At 46.3% G+C, this 26351-nt stretch overlaps 1 protein-coding gene across 1 annotated transcript in view; it reads left to right on the top strand.

Annotated features, from left to right (window-relative positions):
• The first annotated feature begins 590 nt into the window (after positions 1-590).
• Positions 591-26351, top strand: part of ZNF143 (zinc finger protein 143) — a 145415-nt gene continuing 119654 nt past the window's right edge. Inside the window, exons 1-6 of the mRNA XM_085887023.1 lie at positions 591-821; positions 3992-4139; positions 7459-7595; positions 7680-7775; positions 13753-13836; positions 13951-14132. Of these exons, the coding sequence (XP_085743149.1) occupies positions 7508-7595; positions 7680-7775; positions 13753-13836; positions 13951-14132 (450 nt within the window). The 5' untranslated portion in view covers positions 591-821; positions 3992-4139; positions 7459-7507. The remainder of the gene's footprint in view (positions 822-3991; positions 4140-7458; positions 7596-7679; positions 7776-13752; positions 13837-13950; positions 14133-26351) is intronic.

The raw sequence follows: 26351 nt of genomic DNA, 5'->3' as shown, positions 1-26351 counted from the left end.
TCATACCAGGATCTCGTTCTATGCTTTTGAGCACCGTTGCTATGGACATCACCGTTGCCTAGCAACGGGACTTTGAAATTTTTGAAAATTCCTAAAAAATTAATTTTTGTTGAAAATCAAAAAAATCGGCTTCCAGGCTTTTATGCGAACTATAATCAACCTCTTTGTCAAAAAATTTCAGCCCGATCCGTCAAAAACTGTATAAGTCGTATGCAAATATGTCGCGACCACCCATGTCGCCTACCGGCTTGTCTGTATAAAACTATAGCCGAATCATTGTTATTGGTTGATGTAAAGCATTGATAAAGATTGAGCAATAGTCATTTTTAATGAAATAAAATCACATTTTAATATATTCCGTTCACCATAAAAAAAATAAAAAAGGACGTCGCACACCGAGAAGTGATCACTTGTTTTGTTGCGGTTTAAAAAGAAAAGAAGAAGAAGAGGAGGAGGAACTGAGAAAGAAGAAGAAGAAGAAGGGAAGAAGAAGAAGAAGAAGAAGAAGAAGAAAAACAACCTCCCGTGGTGCATGGCGGCGGCAGCAGCAAAGACTGTTGGGAGAAAGGCGTCGGTCGAGGTATTTCCCAGTGTGCCTTCGAGCACTCGGGGTTGTCGGGAAAATCCAGGGCGGACTTGCGGCCCTGAGTTACAGGCTGGTTGTCGGCCCCATGACTCCGGACGTCATGTGTGCTTTTTTGTGGGATTTTATTTTCTCGGCTCGTCGGAGCGGCTTCACAAACTCGGGCCGTGTGGAGCTGAGGCTTGGAGCGGCCGGCATGGCAGCACCTGGTGTCCTCCTCCCAGGCCCGGCGCTTCAGGTCCTCCACCTGAACACTGCTTACCTCGTTTACCTGTTTATTTTCACTTACCTTTCCATGTCCCGTCGTTAATTTTAACCTTTTTTATTCACTTCTCTTCCTCTTGCTGTCTTCGTTTCATCATCGTGCGTCTCCTTTTGTTTATGTGTTCCGAATGTAGGCCCGAGGCGCACACAGATGGATTTAAGAGCGAGGGATGCATGTTAGGGAGGCATCGGTGTCCGCTGGTTGCGGGAAGTTTGTTGGTGTGCTGTACCGTGCCGTGCCGTGCCGTACCATGCCGTGCCGTACCATGCCATACCGTACCATGCCGTACCGTACCATGCCGTACCGTACCATGCCGTACCGTACCATGCCGTACCGTACCATGCCGTACCGTACCATGCCGTACCGTACCATGCCGTACCGTACCATGCTGTACCGTACCTGCTGTACCGTACCTGCTGTACCGTACATGCTGTACCGTACCTGCTGTACCGTACCTGCTGTACCGTACCATGCTGTACCGTACCATGCTGTACCGTACCATGCTGTACCGTACCATGCTGTACCGTACCATGCTGTACCGTACCATGCTGTACCGTACCATGCTGTACCGTACCATGCTGTACCGTACCATGCTGTACCGTACCTGCTGTACCGTACCTGCTGTACCGTACCTGCTGTACCGTACCTGCTGTACCGTACCATGCTGTACCGTACCATGCTGTACCGTACCATGCTGTACCGTACCATGCTGTACCGTACCATGCTGTACCGTACCATGCTGTACCGTACCATGCTGTACCGTACCATGCTGTACCGTACCATGCTGTACCGTACCATGCTGTACCGTACCATGCTGTACCGTACCATGCTGTACCGTACCATGCTGTACCGTACCATGCTGTACCGTACCATGCTGTACCGTACCATGCTGTACCGTACCATGCTGTACCGTACCATGCTGTACCGTACCATGCTGTACCGTACCTGCTGTACCGTACCTGCTGTACCGTACCTGCTGTACCGTACCATGCTGTACCGTACCTGCTGTACCGTACCTGCTGTACCGTACCATGCTGTACCGTACTGTACTTGCTGTACCGTACTGTACTTGCTGTACCGTACTGTACTTGCTGTACCGTACTGTACCTGCTGTACCGTACCGTGCTGTACCGTACCGTGCTGTACCGTACCGTGCTGTACCGTACTGTACCGTACTGTACCGTACTGTACCGTACCGTACTGTACTGTACCTGCTGTACCGTACCTGCTGTACCATACCGTATTGTACCTGCTGTACCGTGCTGTACCATACCATACCGTGCCGTGCCGTACCGTACCGTGTTGTACCGTACCGTGCTGTATGATGCTGTACCGGACCATGCTGTACCGTACCGTGCTGTACCTGCTGTACCGTACCATGCTGTACCGTACCATACTGTACTTGCTGTACCGTACTGTACTTGCTGTACCGTACTGTACCTGCTGTACCATACTGTACCTGCTGTACCGTACTGTACCTGCTGTACCGTACTGTACCTGCTGTACCGTACCTGCTGTACCGTACTGTACCGTACCTGCTGTACCGTACCGTACTGTACCTGCTGTACCGTACTGTACCATACCATACCGTGCTGTGCTGTACCGTGCTGTTCCGTACCGTACCGTGCTGTGCCGTACCGTACCGTGTTGTACCGTACCGTGCTGTATGATGCTGTACCGTACCATGCTGTACCGTACCGTGCTGTACCATGCTGTACCGTACCGTGCAGTATGATGCTGTACCGCACTGTGCTGTACCGTACCATACTGTACCTGCTGTACCGTACCATGCTGTACCGTACCATACTGTACTTGCTGCACCGTACTGTACTTGCTGTACCGTACTGTACCTGCTGTACCGTACTGTACCGTACCTGCTGTACCGTACTGTACCGTACCTGCTGTACCATACTGTCCCGTACCTGCTGTACCGTACTGTACCATACCTGCTGTACCGTACCGTACTGTACCTGCTGTACCGTACCGTACTGTACCTGCTGTACCGTACCGTGTTGTACCGTACCGTGCTGTACCATACCGTGCCATGCCGTACCGTGCTGTACCATGCTGTACCGTACCGTGCTGTACCATGCTGTACCGTACCGTGCAGTATGATGCTGTACTGCACTGTGCCGTACCGTACTGTACCTGCTGTACCGTACCATGCTGTACCGTACCGTACTGTACTCGCTGTACCGTACTGTACCCGCTGTACCGTACTGTACTGTACCTGCTGTACCGTACCTGCTGTACCGTACCGTACCGTACTGTACCTGCTGTACCGTACTGTACCTGCTGTACCGTACCGTACTGTACCTGCTGTACCCTACTGTACTGTACCTGCTGTACCGTACCGTGTTGTACCGTACCGTGCTGTATGATGCTGTACCGTACCATGCTGTATGATGCTGTACCGTACCATGCTGTACCATGCCGTACCGTGCTGTGCCATACTGTGCTACACCATGCTGTACCGTACCGTGCTGTACCATGCTGTACCGTACCGTGCAGTATGATGCTGTACCGCACTGTGCTGTACTGTACCGTACTGTACCTGCTGTACCGTGCTGTATGATGCTGTACCGTACCATGCTGTACCGTACCATGCCATACCGTGCTGTACTGTACCGTGCTGTACCGCACTGTGCCGTGCTGTACCATGTGCCGTGCCGTACCGTGCTGTACTGTACTGTGCTGTGCTGTACCGTACCGTGCTGTGCCGTGCTGTACCTTACCGTGCTGTACCGTACCGTACCATGCTTTACCTTGCTGTGCTGTACCTTGCCGTACCATACCGTGCTGTACTGTACCATGCCAGCCGGTCTTCTGGATCGGGTCAACAATCCCCATGGCGTCGATTTAAGCGGAATGCTTTGCCTCGTGTTTCCAGCGCTCCTCTCGTCGCTCACTTCTCCACGTTCATCAAGGAAACGTGCGAGTTCGAGTTTGAGCAGAATGAAATGCCTTATGTGTACAAAGACGAACGATGGGAGACGAACGAGTGAGGGACCTGATAACAGGTTGACCTTGATTGTGCTTCTTGTGGCAGTGAAGGCCTCATTCTATTTATTTATTTATTTAAAGTATTTCACCGAAGGTGCATGGAGGGTTATGTTTTCATTCCCGTTTGTCTGTCTGAACAGGATATCTCAAAAAGTTATGGACGGCTTCGTACGAAACTTGGTGGACAGGTTAGGTGTGTGACGAGGACGAAATGATTCGATTTTGGTGAAGATCCGGATCCGAATTCATCGGTGGGATACGAAGTGTAAACTGTTCAGCCTGGAGGAGGTGTGCGCTCTACCAAATGCCATTGTAGTTTATTGTTGTGCGTGCAGTATTTCGGATTTATGAACCTTTCCAAACTTTTGTGAAACATTAATAACGTTCTCGGTGATGTGAGTAAAAAGCAAGACCTGATTGACACGATGACATGCCGTGCCCTGTCAAAGTCGATGTCCAAACCCATGTTCCATCCATCCATCCATCCATCCATTTTGGACCACACCCTGTGCAGAGCGTTGGTCCCGCTTAAACAGTCTCCTTGGCTGTTGGACACAATCCTGGACGGGTCGCCACTCCGACACAGGATACCAGCATCCTGGCACTCATTTTGCCGACCTCGGAAGAATGACGGGCAGAGTCGACCCCACCTTGTATTAATTCAACAGCCGAGTAGGATTTGAACTCAGGATCCTGGGATCCCAAGCCCACCACCCAAACCATTAAGCCAACACGAGGCATAAGCCCGTGTTGAAGCATCGCTATGTTCGTTGTACGTTGGTTTTTAGCTTTAAACTCATGAATCTCATTTGATATTTTGTGTTTTTTTTTTTCCTCCTTTGACATTTTATCAGTTCCTTACTGGTTTCACCAGAGGGACTATAGGTTTTTCGTCCGTCCTACCTGTGATTGTTGAGACTTTTCCCCCATACCCTTTCACATATTCAACTGAAACTTGGTACGTGGCTTTAAAACGATAAGTTGCAGAAGTTCGAGTTTCAGGGCGTTCCGTCAATTTTTCCACAGAGTTATGCCCTTTTTAAACTTGTAAACTATCACAATCGGTGGTGGACATGTATTGCAAAGCAATTCTCGCTCTGATCAACCCTCGTCGCTTGGGCAAGGTCGGCAGCTTTTTACGACGTGCAAAAAGAAACCCGCTGAGACGGAGGATGTGACTTGTTTGCATCAGCTGTGGGCAGAACGATTGTGGCGAGTCTTTCCACAATGCCTGAGGGTGCCAGGAATTGTAGAATTCGTTCAGGATGCCAATGATAGCTCAACTACTCTTCAGGAAGGATCTGTAATGGGTCATTCCATGTCAAATCATCAAAGAATTTGCCGTCATCTCTCAGATTTTTGTAAAACTTTGGGAACCAATTGGGACCCATGAAAAACGGCAAGAACTCAAATATTTTTGCTAACAGCCTCTTAATTAGTGAGATACAGACTAACGAACTTTGGACTAATTAGCGCGACGTCGTGAATTCAAATGGCCATATCTCTAAAAGTATAACACCTAGAGAGCTGGTTTTGGTGTCATTTTATAGGTATTTTCATGCCCTATGAATTTGTCTGGGCAACATTTTCCTACCTCCAACCACAAAAAAGTTATCACAAAATATAAACTTCAATCGTGAATCCCCAAAAAATGTATCCTTCAAATTTCCTCAAATTCATCCCAGAGGTACCTTATGATGACAAGAAGCTTCCACATAAGTTTTGTAATGGGCACTCCAATAGTTTCTGAGATATGAGCAATAATGTACATGTACGTATGGCATATAGGTTCGAAAATCAGCATTTGTAATGTATTATACTGTGACGTCCACGGGACTTGAACAGTCCCGCCAACGTTGAATGAGCCGAAACGATGGAGGCGATTTATTTGTTTATAACCCAAACATGGCGGTTCTAATCGCTCTACCGCAAACGGGACGAGGAAGGTGGCACGAGTCACTTTTCACTGAGTTGATGATGTTTATTTGTTTTTCTAATTATTACAGAAATAACAAGACTCGGCAAGAAGAGGGATCCGGGGCGATTCAACGGGATGGTGTGGGATCGGGCGTGGGTAAAAACACAGACAATTCCAATGAATATACAGTTCTCAATCCCTCTAAGGTGCCAAGCACACACACACACACACACACACACACACACACACACACACACACACACACACACACACACACACACACACACACACACAGTAGCTATTTCTGGTGGTCAGGCTGGACCGTGGTGTGGACGCAACTGTCCCTGGATCAGCGCCGGACGAGCTGGCCTTGCTCTCGTCAGGGGGGCAGGAGAAACCGCGGTGCTGTCGACCTCCTGGTCCTGGCCCAAGTCCGCCCACAGCCGCCAGGGAACTAGCTCCGGCGCCAAGCCGCGAGCAGGAGAGGGAGGCAGGTCCGCCCGCCGCCCGACCCTGCACTCCGAGTCAGCAGAACCCCAGAGCCAACCAAAGCGAGGCACGAGGCTTGGCAAGGCTCCCAGACACTATCAAGAACACGATCGATTCAGCACAACAACCAGGACGCTCTCTGCCGCCACAGCTTCCACACCAAAAAAAACCACGATCTTTTTGTTGTAATCTTCTTCCTCTTCTCTTTTCGACCCCGAACAGAACCTTTTTATCCTTGGTCCTCGTCACTTCCAATCGAGCCGTTTATTGGCCCACCGCCATCGCCTTCCGCCAATCGTGATCATGGGGCGGAGCCATCCGCTGCACTGTCCTGTGACGTCACGGCCAGTCTTCAGAGAATACCAAAAGGGGTTTACGCAGACACACTTACCCTATCCCGTGTCCCTATCTAATAACGTGACATTTATCATTTCCCCCTTGAAGAAATGAACATTTACGAGACAACTTATCACCACTGAATTGCTACTTATTCCATCGAGATCCTGGTAAACTCGAACAGCATGGCATACCTAATTAAACATCCTAATTACCCTTTGAATGCATACCCCCCCTCAAACGTAACAATACAATCATTCTAACCTAGCCATGACAGGGAACACAGGGAACGACCATCAATTGCTTTGAAGTATCATATACTTTCATTTTCAACTGGGTCTGAGGGGAAGAAACAAGTGCTGCTGTTGCTGCATTGAAGAGGAAATTGAAAGCCTAAGTCAGGTTAGTGAACACTGTGTACTTGAACTCACTTATTGATTGTATAATCAATCAAAATGACACCAAAACCAGCTCTCTAGGTGTTATACTTTTCGAGATATGGCCATTTGAATTCGCGACGTCGTGTTAATTAGTCCAAAGTTCGTTAGTCTGTATCTCACTAATTAAGAGGCTGTTAACAAAAATATTTGAGTTCTTGCCGTTTATCATGGGTCCCAATTGGTTCCCAAAGTTTTACAAAAATCTGAGAGATGACGGCAGATTCTTTGATGATTTGACATGGAATGACCCTAATGTCCACCAACGTCTAGTACTGGCAGACGGGTCCTCTGGCCTGATTGTCCTTCCGATGGACGATACGCACACCGATGCATTGCTTTAGCCGTAATTGAATGCGTGCTGATGATGCGTTGAAGCAGGATATAACTTGGCAATCAGTTTTGTTGTTCGCCATGTTTTGATCAGGTGACTTCATCTGGGGAAAAGTTCCTTTGGGCGGTGCTTGTGTTCAATTATGGACGGAGAAGGGAGCCCGGATGTGGGAAGCGGTCAGAAGATGCTGGACGATTCGGTGCTGAGCTCCAGTGAGCAAGAAGTGATTGGTGAGTGTCTGACTGTTTGACTTTAAAAATCAAAACTTCTTCACTCTGCATAACGAGGTCAATTCAGTGTGCCGTTTCTTTTAGGGTTGTTGCTCGCACATTCAAACCAGGAAGAGGAGGTTGATGGTGCACATCTGAAGCCAACGGAAATTAGGCAGATAGCTGTTGGTGGAACTGAAGGTATGCTATTTTCCTGTTTATCGGTTTTGTTATCAAAAGTGCACATTGCTTAATTGCTTGTTATATCATTTGGATGTACCAGATAGCTACCAATTGTTATTTCTGTCTTTGTCCCTCATTGTTGATAAATAGGTTATATAAAATACACAGATTTCCTTTTTTGTTTGTTTATTTTATTTATTTTTAATCCCTGCTGGTGCCACAACAATTTCCATCAGGGTTGTTTTTGAGGCAGTTTTGTTTGGACCCATCGTGCGTACCCATCGTGCGTACCCATCGCTTCATGACTGGTTTAATCTGAAGACGGCATGTTGCACTTCACAGAGATATTCCGTGCCCATCTGTACATCCCCATGAGGATGTAACAGGAAGTGAACCACCAAAAATTGATATTTTACAACACATAATTATTGTTGTTTTGGTTGTGCTTCTTGTTGTTTGTGTGCTCCTCCATGTACTTTTACATAATTACGTCCACCACCGAAGGTCAAGGAGGGTATGTTTTCACCCCTTTCTGTTTGTTTGTTTGTGTACAGGATATCTTAAGTTGTGGACAGGTTGCGTATGTGACGAGGACGAACTGATTCAATTTTGGTGAAGATCCGGATCCGGATCCGAGTGCTAGAATATTTTAAGTGTCTCTTTACTATTGAGAGATAGGGCTCAAAAACGATATATAGCACGATTTCTCAAAAAGTTATGGATGGATTCGGACGAAACTTGGTGGACAGTTTGGGTGTGCGACAAGAAAGAATTGATCTAATTTTGGTGAAGATCCAAATCCGGATCTGATAATTTTTTTTCGTGATTCTTCACCATTGAGAGATCAGGCTAAACGAATATACTGTATAGCACGATATCTCAAAAAGTTGTGGATGGATTCGGATGAAATTTTGTGAACAGGTTGGATGTGTGACAGGGACAAATGGATTCGATTTGGGTGAAGGTCCGAATCTGGATCTGATTGCGAGTTATTTAATTTTTAAAGTGATTCTTCACCATTGAGAGATCGGGCCGAAAACTATGTCGTACTGTACAGCACGATATTTCAAAAATTTATTGGGCCCGGTATGTTCTCGTGGATCAGGCATTGCATGGCGGAGGTATGCGCTCTGTTGAGTTCCATTCTACTAACTTTTATATTTCTTGGAGAAGCATTACTATATTTAACTTTGTGTGCTCCTTCCAAAAAAAATTTTTTCTTTGATGTTAACCGAGTTGACATATTCTTCAGGATTTGACATGACTCTGCTGTGTGCAGATTTATTTCTGAGTTGATGAAAATCGTGTTCATTAGCTTTGTGGATGATTGCTTTTTTTGTGTTGGAAGTTGCCTACTGTTGTAAATGGTGTATTATTATTATTATTATTATTATTATTATTATTATTATTATTATTATTATTATTATTATGTATATATTCTGATATCATCATCAATGTACGATTTGCTTGACAGAGTGAGTGCTGCTGAAGTCCTTTCTTGGTGAGAGTTATGCCATGTTGTTTGCTCTTGTTTTCTTAAGTCAGTCAGTCTGGGTAGGAATTTGGTATTTTTAAGCTGTGAAGTGGCTTCAATATTTGACCGTCCATCTGTCCATCCGTACCTTTGTCCATAAAAATGAAGAAAACCTTTCTATAACCCACCATGTTGGGTTCTAAATGGTAATTTTAATGGGTTTTGTTTGTTTCGAGGCTTTGCCTATTTCATATTAAAAATGCCAAACTGAACCGCTTCCTTTGGACAAGGATGTGATTCCCCCCTCCCCCCCCACCTTCCCTACCTTTCTTTTTCTTTCCCAGGGATCCAGTGATAACATTCCTACTCTTTGAGAAAGATGAAAGGGGGGGGGGGGGTCTTTGATATCCACTAATATGCATTGCTGGCAGACAGGTCTCCCAATCTGTCTGACACACATACACACACATGACAGTATATAGTTGTGTCGAGATTGTAAAATGGGCAAAACAGCTCACAGGCAAATGCATACCTCTGCACTGTCTTTCCATCTCATGAATACCATAATGATAGTAGTTGTTTGAAGATTGGTCTACACATCTGTCAATTCCTCTATAATTACAGCGCGGCGACATCGCGCTGTTATATAAATTTGCTATTCTGTCCTGTGTCTTCTGTCACACTTATTGCCGGGTGGATTGTGGGCGGAGATGGCCGGGTGGATTGTGGGCGGAGATGGCCGGGTGGATTGTGGGCGGAGATGGCCGGGTGGATTGTGGGCGGAGATTGCCGGGTGGATTGTGGGCGGAGATTGCCGGGTGGATTGTGGGCGGAGATTGCCGGGTGGATTGTGGGCGGAGATTGCCGGGTGGATTGTGGGCGGAGATTGCCGGGTGGATTGTGGGCGGAGATTGCCGGGTGGATTGTGGGCGGAGATTGCCGGGAGGATTGTGGGCGGAGATTGCCGGGTGGATTGTGGGCGGAGATTGCCGGGTGGATTGTGGGCGGAGATTGCCGGGTGGATTGTGGGCGGAGATTGCCGGGTGGATTGTGGGCGGAGATTGCCGGGTGGATTGTGGGCGGAGATTGCCGGGTGGATTGTGGGCGGAGATTGCCGGGTGGATTGTGGGCGGAGATTGCCGGGTGGATTGTGGGCCGAGTTTGCCGGGTGGATAGTGGGCGGAGATTGCCGGGTGGATAGTGGGCGGAGATTGCCGGGTGGATTGTGGGCGGAGATTGCCGGGTGGATTGTGGGCGGAGATTGCCGGGTGGATTGTGCGCGGAGATTGCCGGGTGGATTGTGGGCGGAGATTGCCGGGTGGATTGTGGGCGGAGATTGCCGGGTGGATTGTGGGCGGAGATTGCCGGGTGGATTGTGGGCGGAGATTGCCGGGTGGATTGTGGGCGGAGATTTCCGGGTGGATTGTGGGCGGAGATTGCCGGGTGGATTGTGGGCGGAGATTGCCGGGTGGATTGTGGGCGGAGATTGCCGGGTGGATTGTGGGCGGAGATTGCCGGGTGGATTGTGGGCGGAGATTGCCGGGTGGATTGTGGGCGGGGATTGCCGGGTGGATTGTGGGCGGGGATTGCCGGGTGGATTGTGGGCGGGGATTGCCGGGTGGATTGTGGGCGGGGATTGCCGGGTGGATTGTGGGCGGGGATTGCCGGGCGGAGATTGCCGGGTGGATTGTGGGCGGAGATTGCCGGGTGGATTGTGGGCGGAGATTGCCGGGTGGATTGTGGGCGGAGATTGCCGGGTGGATTGTGGGCGGAGATTGCCGGGTGGATTGTGGGCGGAGATTGCCGGGTGGATTGTGGGCGGAGATTGCCGGGTGGATTGTGGGCGGAGATTGCCGGGTGGATTGTGGGCGGAGATTGCCGGGTGGATTGTGGGCGGAGATTGCCGGGTGGATTGTGGGCGGAGATTGCCGGGTGGATTGTGGGCGGAGATTGCCGGGTGGATTGTGGGCGGAGATTGCCGGGTGGATTGTGGGCGGAGATTGCCGGGTGGATTGTGGGCGGAGATTGCCGGGTGGATTGTGGGCGGAGATTGCCGGGTGGATTGTGGGCGGAGATTGCCGGGTGGATTGTGGGCGGAGATTGCCGGGTGGATTGTGGGCGGAGATTGCCGGGTGGATTGTGGGCGGAGATTGCCGGGTGGATTGTGGGCGGAGATTGCCGGGTGGATTGTGGGCGGAGATTGCCGGGTGGATTGTGGGCGGAGATTGCCGGGTGGATTGTGGGCGGAGATTGCCGGGTGGATTGTGGGCGGAGATTGCCGGGTGGATTGTGGGCGGAGATTGCCGGGTGGATTGTGGGCGGAGATTGCCGGGTGGATTGTGGGCGGAGATTGCCGGGTGGATTGTGGGCGGAGATTGCCGGGTGGATTGTGGGCGGAGATTGCCGGGTGGATTGTGGGCGGAGATTGCCGGGTGGATTGTGGGCGGAGATTGCCGGGTGGATTGTGGGCGGAGATTGCCGGGTGGATTGTGGGCGGAGATTGCCGGGTGGATTGTGGGCGGAGATTGCCGGGTGGATTGTGGGCGGAGATTGCCGGGTGGATTGTGGGCGGAGATTGCCGGGTGGATTGTGGGCGGAGATTGCCGGGTGGATTGTGGGCGGAGATTGCCGGGTGGATTGTGGGCGGAGATTGCCGGGTGGATTGTGGGCGGAGATTGCCGGGTGGATTGTGGGCGGAGATTGCCGGGTGGATTGTGGGCGGAGATTGCCGGGTGGATTGTGGGCGGAGATTGCCGGGTGGATTGTGGGCGGAGATTGCCGGGTGGATTGTGGGCGGAGATTGCCGGGTGGATTTTGGGCGGAGATTGCCGGGTGGATTGTGGGCGGAGATTGCCGGGTGGATTGTGGGCGGAGATTGCCGGGTGGATTGTGGGCGGAGATTGCCGGGTGGATTGTGGGCGGAGATTGCCGGGAGGATTGTGGGCGGAGATTGCCGGGAGGATTGTGGGCGGAGATTGCCGGGTGGATTGTGGGCGGAGATTGCCGGGTGGATTGTGGGCGGAGATTGCCGGGTGGATCGTGGGCGGAGATTGCCGGGTGGATCGTGGGCGGAGATTGCCGGGAGGATCGTGGGCGGAGATTGCCGGGTGGATCGTGGGCGGAGATTGCCGGGTGGATCGTGGGCGGAGATTGCCGGGTGGATTGTGGGCGGGGTTTATGCGGAAGAGCGACGTTTTTTTGTGCTGAGTTGTTTTCTGTGTGACGCCGGAAGTTGATTTTTCTGAGCAGGAAGTGATCATCTTCCTGTCCCGTGAGTTGTTGATGCGCAGCGTTGTAACTCTCGTTCTTCATTGTTTTTCACCAGAAGTGTTTTTAAAACGTCTTGTGGAGGTGATTTCTTCCTCTTTTTTTTGGTGATAGAAGTGGTTATTACAGCGCGGCGACATCACGCCCATTATATAATTGGCTAGTCTCTCCTGTGTCTTCTGTCACACTTATGGCCTCGTATGTCCCTTTGATCTGAGGGCTATAAATATACATTTGTCCAACGTCACAACTCTTCCCATCATGCATGCTCATTCACCGTGTCTACATTTAAATTTTATTACCGCAAAATTGTTTCATCATTCTTAACCGAGTTATTTTTCTTTTTGGTTGGGGGTTGTGGGGGGTGTCTGCATGGTTAATTATATCCTAATATCACCCCTCACATTTAATTTTTCCACTGGCGCATCAATTTATTGAACCTAATTGACAAGTGTATCTCCCTTGCTTTATCGCATCTTATAAAGGTGTATTCAGTTTATAATCAACATATTTTTGAGCATTTATAGAGGTGTGTGTGTGTGTGTGTGTGTGTGTGTGTGTGTGTGTGTGTGTGTGTGTGTGTGTGTGTGTGTGTGTGTGTGTGATGTTTTTGTGGAGTTCTACTGGAGCTTTCTGATGTGGAGTGTGATTCACTGAAATGATCGGCATGATTTCCCGCATTGATTATGCTAATTAACTACAAAGAAACCAGAAGAATTCCCATGTTTTAAAGGTGTTTCGAGCAACTTAATACGTCCTTCCACGGCATGTTATTGTTCCAACAAAACAATGCTAACATTGTAACAATTTATTAATTGTAATATATTAATTTAATCCTAATTATGTTATCAAGAATAAAATTAACAGTCACATCATTTGGCAATAACAACCACAACAAACGTGTAATCCCTGCTCTGGTCCAAGCACATCCGGGCTTGGTGAAAAGTAAGCTAATGCTCAAAGCAGTACTGCAGACAGTTGGCTACAATACAAGGCTGTGACGACCATTGAAAATTTGGTCAAATGGACCAACGGGCCCACTAGTAGAGGTAAAGAGCAGAGGCCGCTGTCACACATCTGATCCTCCCTTTTAGTGTGGAATATCCCATGATGCGTATTACGTTTGGGGTGAAGGTTGACCTTTGTCATTATTATTTTTTCTTTGCATCATAATTCATGTACATGTTTAAGAACTCTTGATTGATCGGAAATTGTATTTTGTGTTTTTTTTTTTGTTTGGTCACATATTTTCAGCAAGAGGGAGTGTTCGATTTGAGGATGGGCAAGCTGTTCAGCTAGAAGATGGAACAACGGCTTATATCTATTACTCCATCAAGGGTAACGACTTCTGTTTAATCACTGATCTCATTCGTTGATTTTGCACGAAATTTATCAATCCGAATCGGCTTCCTCACTCATTTGCACCTTTTATTTTTTCTTGATACCCCATAGAAGGGTATGATACCATCTCGGTGCAAACTGTGCAATTAGAAGATGGCACAACAGCATACATCCACCTGGCGGCGTCAAGTGTCTCGCAGACTCAGGATGGTCATTCACGGGGCTCAGCACATCCGGCCATCATGAGTGCAGACTCTGATGCTTTATGTGCGTTGGAGCAATATGCCACAGTGGTGAGTAAACCTGTCACAAAAGAAATGCTTTTCATCATGAGATTTTCCACAAATTTTTTTTTCTTCACATTGATGAAAATGCCTAATATTTGAAATTTCACATCGTAATACAGGAAGTCCTCGCTTTTCGCAAGGGTTGCGTTCCTGGAAAACATTATGTTAAACAAAACATATTTTCCCATAGAAACCAATGTGTTAAAAGGGGGATGCGTTTTTGGCTCGAATTTTTTGGACATAAAGGCCCTGTCACACCTTGACAATTTAGCCAACGTATGCCTGACGTGTGCAAAATTGGGCTAAAACGCCGGCACACGTCGAATACGTTATGGGTAAGTTTGTATACGTTAAGAGCACGTTGGCATACGTCGTAGTACGCTGGCAAACGTCGTAGTTTGCCGAGCTGTTCGACAAATTTTCCATGCTTGAAATTTCCCGACGTATGCCAGCGTATGACTCGCACGTTCCGCATAATGCTGGCCATAAGTTGAAGGCACGTTATGCGATCGTTGACACACGTCGAGGTAATGCTTAGCGTACCCGAAACTTATTTCTAACCTATGAGTAACGTGTTCTAGGCACGTTACGCGATCGTTGACACACGTCGACACACGTTACTGGAACGTTACTCATAAGTCGAAACACGTCAATGTAATGGTTAGCGTCAGTGTTCCAGACTCCCTGTTTTTTTTTTTTTTTTTTTTTTATTATTATTATTTTTTTTTTCGGTATGACGGTGATGTTAACACTTCGATTTCTGGTGCGGTTATAATATAATATGATTAATAGGCTGCCGCTCAACGATTTAAATCATAACCGCACTAGAAATCGAAGTGTCAACATCACCGTCATACCGAAGAAAAATAATAAAAAAAACCAGGGAGTCTGGAACACTGACGCTAACCATTACATTGACGTGTTTCGACTTATGAGTAGCATACAAGTAACGTGTGTCGACGTTTGTCAACGATCGCGTAGCGTGCCTACAACTTGTGCCAGCGTATGCGGAATGTGTGTCGTACGTCGAGAAATTTTCAACAAGCTGAAAATTTCGCGACGTACTCGGCGTATGATGACGTATGCCAGCGTGCTATTAACGTATATATATAACTTACCCATAACGTATTCGACGTATGTCAGCTTCGTTCGGCAAATTTTTCATACGTCAGCATACGCTGGCTAAAACGTCAAGGTGTGACAGTGGCTTCACACTTCGATGTCTAGTGCGGTTATGATTTGAATCGTCGAGCCGCAGCCTTTTAATAGGCTACGCCACGTGATCGTCGGCGATACGCTGCCGCACGCTATGCATAAGTTAGACTATCGTTGGGCATAGGTTGTGAATGCCGACAACACGCTCAGCATTTGTTGGTGTAAGTTATCTATATGTGATTAAAACGTTCTGTGTACGTTACTAATACGATATACATACGTCCAACGCGTTATTATACGCCCAAAACTTAAAAGAAAAAACATCAATAGTTCAGTGTACGCTAGCGTTTTACATACATTTTGAGACCTTGCCATACGCTGGCTAAAACGTCAAGGTGTGACAGCCCCTTAAACAAATCTTTGGGCATAAACACAACACACTCCTCGAGTAGTGGCAGCTTACCCCGAGGCTGGAGGAATGGAGTTGATTGCGGTGGACAAGTCACACTTGCGGAGTGGCAGAATCATCCCCTTCTTCAGTTGACACTGTGCTGTCACTTTCTTCACCAGTGGGAACGGTCTCTTGGCAGCTGGTTGAAGGAGCATCCTGGATGGTGGATGTAGTTGGTGCTGCATCGTTTGGCTTGAAAAATGCATGGAGAGTGGGCTGGATGGCTTTCTTTTTCTTTGCTGCATAAAGTTCCTTGTAGCAACAAAGGGCATCATTAACAAATCAGCTAAAATCAGTGCTCCTTTCAAGATTTGGATCTTGCCCGATAACAAATTATATGGCATTTTCAAACGAGCTGAGGTTTTTCATGGTGAGATGCTTGGATGAAGGTGTCACAGCTTCTTATTCTTATTCTTATTCTTATTCTTATTCTTATTCTTATTCTTATTCTTATTCTTATTACTCTTATTCTTATTGTTACGTTTGAGGGGGGGGGGGGTATGCATTCAAAGGGTAATTAGGATGTTTAATTAGGTATGCCATGCTGTTCGAGTGTACCAGGATCTCGATGTTATAAGTAGCAATTCAGTGGTGATAAGTTGTCTAGTAAATGTCCATTTCTTCAAGGGGGAAATGATAATTGTCACGTAATTAGATAGGGAGACGGGTTAGGGTAAGTGTGTCTGCGTAAACCCTATTAGTATTCCCTGGAGGCTTGCCGTGACGTCACAGGACAGTGCTGCGGATGGCTCCGCCCCGTGATCACGATTGGCGGAAGGCGACGGCGGTGGGCCAATAAAACGGCTCGATTGGAAGTGACGAGGACAGGAGGATAAAAAGGTTCTGTTCGTGGTCGAAAAGGAAGAGGACGAAGATCGGGACAGAAAGACCGTTTTTTGGGGTGGAGGTTGTTGTGCTGGGAGCGTGCTTGTTGTTGCGCTGATTCGGCCCTGGTTTCATCGTGTCTTGTAGCCTTGCTGAGCCTCGTGCCTCACCTTGGTTGGCTCTGGGGTTCTGCTGGTTCGGAGTACGGGGTCGAACGGCGGGCGGACCTGCCTCCCTCTCCTGCTCGCAATTTGGCACCAGAACTGGTTCCCTGGCGGCTGTGAGCGGACTTGGGCCAAGACCAGGAGGTCGACAGCACCACGGTTTCTCCTGCCCCCCTGACGAGAGCAAGGCCAGCTCATCCGACGCCAATCCAGGGACTTTTGCGTCCACACCACGGTCCAGCCTGACCACCAGGAATAGCTACGTTTTGTGTGTGTGTGTGTGTGTGTGTGTGTGTGTGTGTGTGTGTGTGTGTGTGTGTGTGTGTGTGTGTGTGTGTGTGTGTGTGTGTGTGTGTGTGTGTGTGTGTGTGTGTGTGTGTGTGTGTGTGTGTGTGTGTGTGTGTGTGTGTGTGTACCTGGCGCCTTAGAGGGTTTGAGATTTGTATATTCATTGGAATTGTCTGTGTTCTCCCCACGCCCGATCCCACACCATCCCGTCGAATCGCCCCGGATCCCTCTTCTTGCCGAGTCTTGTTATTTCTGGTTCGAGGAATAAACGTTATCAACTCAGTGAAAAGCGACTCGTGCCACCTTCCTCGTCCCGTTTGCGGTAGAGCGATTAGAACCGCCACCTTTGGGTTATAAATAAATAAACCGCCTCCATCGTTTCGGCTCATTCTACGTTGGCGGGACTGTTCAAGTCCCGTGAACGTCACATTATTCTCATTGCTGTTCCAACTCCATGAGATCTTCATTGCTGAAGGGTTCTGCATGAGACTCCAGTAAGTCAACCTCTTCAAAACCAGCCTCCTGCGCCAGGTCTACAATTTGACTTTTAATCAACGGAGCATCAGCAAACCCCGTGAAATTCTGGACACACTCAGGCCACACTTTCTTCCACACAGCGTTCATTGTGGAGACACTCACCTCCGCCCACGAATCCTTAATATTTTCCTAAGCCATTTTTATGCTGTATGTTTGCCAAAACTCCTTGATTGATAGCTTGTTCTTATCAGTTTTTTATCCCCTGCCACGTGGCGGAAGGGGGGATATTGTTGTCACCCGGGTCATCCGTCCGTCCGGCTGGCTGGGCGTCAACATTTATAGCTGTGAGTGCGATAACTCATAAACTGTTCGCCATATCGATTTGAAATTTGGGTCACACGTATACCACCTGAAAAGGATGAACCCTATTGATTTTAGGCGGAGCCGGATCTAAGATGGCCGACTGGGGCGGCCATCTTGAAAAAAAAATGCTTCAATGGTGGGGGATTCCCGATCTCTGATGGGTGTTATTTTTGATAAGCTGCAGCACGGTACAGTATGCTTAACATAATAGGCTTTAAAAGCAGCCATAACTCCCTGATCCATAGGCTGTAAAAGTGAGGTAGTATTTGGTGGTAAAAATACTACCTGCAGGTTTTCACACCAGTTTTCTGTATGCTGAGGATGGGCAGGAGCATTGTCTACAAGCAGCAAAGATTTGTTGTCAATGTTGTTCTCCTTGGAGTACTTCTCAACATGATTGGAGAAGTAATTGATCACGTAATCGTGGGTCAATGCCCCAGTCATCCAAGCCTTTGTATTTGACCGCCATATTACGGGAAGTTGTGGCTTGAGGCAACCCTTTAGCGCTCGTGGGTTTTCAGAAACGTAAACAAGAAGCGGCTTGAGTTTTACATCCCCTTCTGCATTTCAACTGAGTAATAAGGTCAAGCCTGTCCTTTGCTGCTTTAAACCCTGGTGCAGTCTTTTCTTCTCGTGCGATGTATGTACGGGAGGGCATTCTTTTCCAAAACAATCCGGTTTCGTCAATATTGTAGACTTGCTTCGGTGAGTAACCCCCCCTCCTCGATCATCTTCTTCAACTTTGCTGGAAACTTTGATGCGGCAGCATGGTCCGCACTTGCTGGCTCACCGCTACACTTCAGGTTGTGGAGGTTTGCGCGATGACAAAACCTCATGAACCAGCCTCGGCTGGCTGTGAAGGTCTCTGCGCCTTCACCCTTTCCTTCAGCTTCTTGTTTCTTCTTTAAATTGTTCCACAAACTAGGCGCTTTTTCTTGTATCGCAGCAAGAGATAAAGGCATGCCACGTTTAGTTTGATCTTCTATCCACACACACAATAAACGCTCCATGTTGTGCATGGCACCATCTCTCATTCTCGTTAGTGTCGTTGCACTCAAACTGGTCGCGATCTGTGATATTTTCTTTATCTTTGCCGAACTTTGAACGATCGAATGTGCAGTCGATGCAGCGATTGCATGCGCGCGGCCGATTTCCGTTGTCCCTTCACCTCGTTCATGTCTTTTAATTATATCCAATTTCACCTTCAATGTGACAGCCTTTCGTTGTCTCTTGAAACTAGGTGTGCTCGGCAAAAGACTTGCGGGTCGCTTTGGATTCATACTGGAAGGTATGCAGGCGAGCATGAAGAGAATACAGTACAGTGTACGGTACATGCGCAGTAAAGTGAAAGTGTGTTTATGTGCATCCTGTGTGATTGTTGTTTTTTGCAGGCAGTTTGAAAGTTTTTTTTTTTTTGCGTTTTTCCTTGCAATGACATTACGATAGGCATAAAATGTTTGCGATAATTGAATAACTTGTCATTAAAACTAAATTGCGAATAATCAAAACTATGATGTGCGAACTTCCGGGTAGCGAGGACTTGCTGTACTTGGAAGGAAATAGTGCTCTTCCCGAACTCGGCAAGTTGTGTTTCTGAGCCGAGTCCGAGTCCAGCCAGTTTTAGCTGTCAACTCGGAAAATAACTTCGATATTTTGCTGTCACATGAAGTGAAGCAATTGCAGTATTTTGCAAGTGTGTGCAGTCTGCTCCATTGGTATCGGTTTTTTTTTCAATATCTATATACTGGTGGGATCTTACCAGTATATACCGGTACATCTATCGATACTATTAAAGGTTTAAAAAAAAAAAAAAAAACATTTTTACGCAGGTTTCAACGGTCCATCACGTATTAATACATGACGTACACATCATTGACACACGGTAATTTTTTTTTGTAAGTATTCTTACACAGGCCTTCTCCCCCCCCACCCCCCCCCCCCCATGATGAGAACGGTTATTTTACTTCCAACTTCAACTTGTATTTAAAATGATTTTGTTTTAAAGCGAGATCAGTGTTTGTAATCGACACAGGTCGAGAATCGAGATCCATTGCTTTCGCCATACCGGTATGACTATCTCGGAAAACTGTTATGGTGTTGCTTTCATACCAGTATCACAGATCACCGACTCTGCACAGGGTTTCTAATGCACATCAGTCATATAAAATAATAACCAATTGCTTTAAAAGCAGACACGAGGGCAAAGAGAAATGCAATTGCTCATACGGTGCTCGGATGCTGAGGGTTAAAAGTTAAAACCCACTGTACTTACTTCCTTGTACGCCTTCGACTGTTCCAGGTGTAGTCGAGTCCATCAGAGCTTTTAAAATCATGTAGTCTTTGTACGGTATTAAATATTGTAAACTTTCTTCGATTTGTTCATTGTTGGCATCACACTATCACAGCTCGGTATATCTACTGATTATTTTTAGCCGCGTCGTGTTTCGAACGTTGGCTCTTAAGGCCCCATCACACCTTGACGATTTAGCCAGTGTATGCCGAGGAATGAAAAATTTGTCAAATACGCTGGCACACGTCGAATACGTTATGGGTAAGTTTGGTATACGTCGTAGTACACCGAGCTGTCGGCAAATTTTAACATGCTTGAAATTTTTCGACATATGCCAGCATATGACTCACACGTTCCGCATATGCTAGCCATAAGTTGTAGGCACGTTGCGCGATCGTTGACGCACGTCGACACATGTTACTTGTAAGTTACTCATAAGTCGAAACACGTCAAGGTAATGTTTAGTGTCAGTGTTCCAGACTCCATGGTTTTTTTATTTTTATTTTTTATTTTTATTCTTCGGCATGACCGTGATGTTGACACTTCGATTTATAGTGCGGTTATAATATAGTATAATTAATAGGCTGCTGCTCAACGACTTAAATCATAACGGTACTAGAAATCAAAGTGTCAACATCACCGTCATGCCGAAGAAAAATAAATAAATCATGGAGTCTGGAACACTGGGTTCCTCCTGTGTGAACCCCATTTTTATATACCAATTCCCCTAAACGTTGCCAATCAGCCATTATACGGTAGCTGTAAGTGAGTAACACGTTCAGTAAGTTCTGTGGTCGTCCGGAAGACGTCAAATACATTTACATACGTCAATGTGTGTTGGAGATACGTTACTCATAGGTTAGAAATAAGTCTCGGGTACGCTAAACATTACCTCGACATGTTTCGACTTATGAGTAACTTACAAGTAACGTGTGTCGACGTGTGTCAACGATCGCGTAACATACCAACGTATGCGGAACGTGTGCGTCACACGCTGGATACGTCGAAAAATTTTCAACATGCTGAAAATTTGTCGACGTGCTTGGCATACTACGACGTATGCCAACGTGCTTCAGTGTGCTCTTAACGTATACAAAACTTACCCATAACGTATTCGACGTGTGCCAGCGTATTCGGCAAATTTTTCATACGTCAGCATACGCTGGCTAAAACGTCAAGGTGCGACAGCGGCGTGACACTTCGATGTCTAGTGCGGTTATGATTTGAATCGTCGAGCCGCAGCCTTTTTATAGGCTACGCCACGTGATCGTTGGCGATACGCTGCCGCGCTATGCATAAGTTAGACTATCGTTGGGCATAGGTTGTGAATGCCGACAACACGCTCAGCATTCGTTGGTATAAGTTATCTATATGTTATCGAAACGTTATGTGTACATTACTAATACGTTATGCATATGTTCAACTCGTTATGAATACGTCCAAAACTGGAAAAAAAAAACATCAATAGTTCAGCGTACGACAGCGTTTTATATACATTTTGATACCTTGCCATACGCTGGCTAAAACGTCAAGGTGTGACAGGGCCTTAAGAGAGCTCCGCGTTGTTCTTCTTCTGGTGAAGACAAAACCTTTATTAGCCGTGTCGCTTTGCGAACGCTGGCTCTAAGAGAGCTCTGCGTTGTTGTTGTTGTTGTTGTTGTTGTTGTTGTTGTTGTTCTGGTGAAGACAAAACCTTTATGACGCGGCTCTTGGACACATTTGTCCTTGTTTTTCATGCAGATTTGTTTTTTGTCGGTATATTGGTATAATGGGTTTATTAAAAATATCACCCTGCGAGCAGGAGCAACTGTTGTTTATCTCGCACGATGACGACAATCGACGTGTCGATCATCGGGGATTATTGGGGAATTTTGCAGGTAATAATTTAATGAAAGAAAGAAAGAAGTTTATTTAATTCCATGGTGATTTGCACCAGTGTGACCACTCCTTGGCTTTTTTTCACAAGATCTTGGCGATTCGTTGTTCACCTTGGCGTCTTGGTTTTCTATAGGTTTTCTTGGCATATAGGTTTTGTATTACCATCGCTTTTCCGAAACCTTGTGAATTCTTGGCTTTTTTCATTGGCTCCCCTTGGCATTTATGAAAATGAGGAGTGGTCACACTGATTTGCACATGCTGAGGGATCCATGGGAATTATAGCCTACTGATGAGTTAATGGGGTAATTAATTTGGGTCATTGTACTGAGGCAACTGAGTTAATCAGTAATTACTATTCGTAATGTGGTGGTGGTGGTGGTGGTGGTACGGGAAGGGGAGTGGAAGGATGGTAATGGTGGTGGTGGGGGTGGGGGAGGATGGTTTCGGATGTGGGTTTGAAGGGGATGGTGTGCACTGTGAAGTGGGGGGGTTGGCAGGTGGAAGGATGATGAGAGTGGTTTGAGATGGAGAAATGAACGTGTGGATTCAGCTGAGGGAAGTTTCCCACGGGAATTACAGGGTTTGAACGGCAAAGAGGGCAGGATTGTGAGGACTGAGGAGTTAGTGAGTTATTTTTGGAAGTTAAAGTAAGATGGACTGTCGATGGATGGGTAGCTGGAGTTAAAGAAGTGTTAAAAGATGGATTAATTGATGGAGGGAGGACGGAGTTATTCAAGAGGGATTGAAAGATGGATTGTTCGACTAAAAGACAAAAGTTGGAGAATCGATGCTCGGCGGACCGGGGTTATTACTCAGGTATTGAAACGCGCTCAACTCGATGCCATTTCCTTCCACCATCCCTCGAAACAACGGGTGGGAACTGTAAGTTTATTCAACATGCACATTGAAAACGTATCTTATTCTGGGAAGGGGAACTAGTTTATACCAGTATCGTTAACGCAGATCACTGACTCTGCATAAGGTTTCTAAAGTACACCCGATTCATATGAATAACCAATTGGTAATTGCTTTAAAACCAGCCACGAGTGCAAAGAAAAACATGAATGTTTGTTCAGAGCTGATGAGCTCGGATGCCGATGTTTAAAAAGTTAAAACATACTGTACTTGCTTCCCGGTACGTCTTGGCATCAAGCGTTTCACAGTTCCTGTTCCATGTTTCACCAAGACACCGAGTGTATCAAATCTTTTTTTCATCATGTGCGGTATTTAAAGTTTGCAAACACCCTTCTTCGATTTGTTGGTGATATACTGGGGGGTTGTTTTTTTTCATATGGATTTTGTTTCTTTGCGGTATACCGGTATATTCAGAATTCCAACACAGTACATCGATATGAAAAATGATATCGATATAACCGGTGTATTGATGTTTCACCGGACTTTCGTGTGCAGTAGAAAGATGCATTATATGAATCGGATGTGCTATAGAATGATGTTTTTATTTGCGAGTTTCAAAGCAAAATGTTACCGGAATCTGGCACTGTAACTGTTAGCTGTGAGCCTGGGTTTCATTGCACAGTTAGCTCTGGGTTAACTCAGATCGTCTGTGGTTGTTGTTCACGTGCTTCTTGTGTTACTTTTATATATTTTGATTTTGCTTCGAGAAACATATATATATATATATATATATATATATATATATATATATATATATATATATATATATATATATATATATATATATATATATATATATATATATATATATATATATATATATATATATATATATATATATCATACATCCACACATACACACATACCAGCAGAGCTTTTCTGTCACATCACTGAGAGAACCAATTAGTCATCCTGTTTGCCAAAAAAATTTGGGCGAGAAGGAAAGGAAAACAAATTTACCCGTGCAGAGAGCGCTTTAACCCCTACTCCCTGCTCCCTACTCCCCCCCCCCCATCCCCGTCTTCATGTCTTGCCCCATCCCTCCTTTACCCCCTGTTTGTCCTAATTAATGTCCATTCCTGCGACAAATTTTGGTCTTTGGGGTCTTTTGGTTTCTCGGGGTCTTTTGAGTCCTCTGGGTCTTAGAGGTCTTTGGGGTCTTTGGGCCGTCAAGGACTTTTGGGTTTTAGTTGAACAATCCATTGGGTCTTATTGGTCTTTTGGGTCCTCTGGGTCTTTTGCATCCTTGGGGTCTTCAGGGTTTTCTGGATCTTAAAGGGCATTCAACGGTCGAAGGGGGTCTCAGCAGTCTCAAGGGAGTCGAAAAGTACATTCCAACAGTGTGTAATTAATAGACGTACGTATGTGAAGTCAGGGTGCAATTGACATTCAAAGAGTTACGTAATTAATAGACGTGTAGTCACACAGTTTCATGGACAGACTGACCTTGTTTTTCGTTTTTCCTTCAAAACTCCAAAACAAAGAAATTTACATCCGTGGCCAAAAATATTGGCACCCTTGCACTTTTTTTTCAAATAACTCACAATTTTCTCCAAAAATAAGTTGACATTGACAAAAGTATTTGGTCTCCACAATTCTATATTTCACTGTTACTATTACAGAACCTTTGTTTTTGTTTCAGAACTTAATATATCCTTTTAAATCAGAAAATAAAAAGAAATGGCATTGATAAAATTACTGACACCCTCAACTTAATATTTGGAAGCACAGCCTTTGGACAAAATAACTACAGTCAAGTGCTTCCTTGAACCATGCATGAGATTCCTACACCTCTCTATTAGCAGTTTGTTCCACTCATCTTTTGTAAACTGCTCCAGTTCTCTGAGATTTGAAGGGTGCCTTCTCCCGACTGCTGTTTTCAGATCTTCCCACAGGTGTTCAATGGGATTTAGATCTGGACTCATTGCTCGCCATTTCAGAACAGTCCAGTGTTTTGTTTTGAACAATTCCTGGGTACTTTTTGAAGTGTGTTTGGGGTCATTGTCCTGCTGCAAGACCCATGGCCTTCGACGGAGACCCAGCTTTCTGACACTGGGTTGAACATTGCGCTCCAAAACGCCTTGGTAATCTCCTGATTTCATGATCCCTTGCACACATTCAAGGCACTCAGTGCAAGAGGCAGCACAGCAACCCCAAAACATCACTGAAACTTCTCCATGTTTGATTGTAGGGAAGGTGTTCTTTTCTTTGAATTCTTAATTTTTTTTCTCTAAACATAGAGATGATGTGCTTTCCCCAAAAGCTCTAATTTGGTCTCATCTGTCCACAGGACATTCTCCCAGAACGATTTTGGCTTGTTCAGGTGTGTTTTGGCAAACTCCAGTCAGGCTTTCTTATGTCTCTTTCTCAGCAGTGGGTCCTCCTTGGTGTCCTCCCATAGAACCCCCTTTCATTGAGTTTACGACAGATGGTGCAAGTTTAAACTGTTGTACCTTGTGTCTGAAGGTCAGCTTGAATCTGTTTGACAGTTTATCGAGGTGCTTTCTCCACCATTCGAACAATCCTTCGCTGCAATCTTTGATCAAGTTTTCTCTTGTGGCCACGTCCCGGGAGGTTGGCGGCAATGCCATGGGCCTTAAACTTCCTGATAACATTGCATTCGGTGGACACAGGAATATCAATGTCTCTGGAGATGGACTTATAGCCCTGAGATTGTCCATGTCCATGATTGTCCGGGAGATACCAGTGATCCTAAATGCCTTGTTTTCCACGGTGTGAAGCCGAAAAAGGTGAGAGGCAGGAGCACCAGCCTCGAGGGAAGAGCAGTGCTCCATCAGGCTGCGGACAAAAGCTTTGTATGTGGTCAGGAGCTCAGGTGGGCCGAGGAAGGACTTTGCACGATGGAGGATGCCCAGCCGGTGACTGGCTTTGGAGGCCAGGTTGGAAATGTGGCTTTCCCAGGAAAGATCATGGCAGATTGGGAGAATCAGAAGCTTGAATGAAAAAGTCAATGCTTGGCTACAATCTTGTGTGACATCCTCAGACAATTCTCTGGTTTTCTTTCTTTTCCTCATGCTCATTGTGGTACACAGTGACACAAAACAGTAGAATGACTCCTTTTCTCTGTTCAAACTGGTTGAATGAGTGATTTTTATATTGCAGGCACCTGCAACTTACCACAGCTGAGTTCAATTCCAAAGTAAAGGAGAATCACCTGCTTGAAATCAAATTATTTTTCACAACTTATAAAAGGTGCCAATAATATTGTCTGGGCCATTTTAGGATATCTGTGTGGAATAACCTAAGATTCAGTAGTTTTTTTTTCAGCTTTTTTGGTTTGTTCCACTCCAAACCAAGAAATACGTATGTGGATACCAAAAGATTCTTTATTTTCATCAATTTTCTGGAAGAAATGGTGCATTATTTGAAAAAAGTGCAAGGGTGCCAATATTTTTGGC

The sequence above is a fragment of the Eptatretus burgeri genome, chromosome 6 (assembly GCF_056783735.1).
Source record: "Eptatretus burgeri isolate ZD-2024b chromosome 6, Ebu_testis_v1, whole genome shotgun sequence".
NCBI lineage: Eukaryota > Metazoa > Chordata > Myxini > Myxiniformes > Myxinidae > Eptatretus > Eptatretus burgeri.
This window is presented reverse-complemented; position numbering and strand designations above follow the sequence as displayed.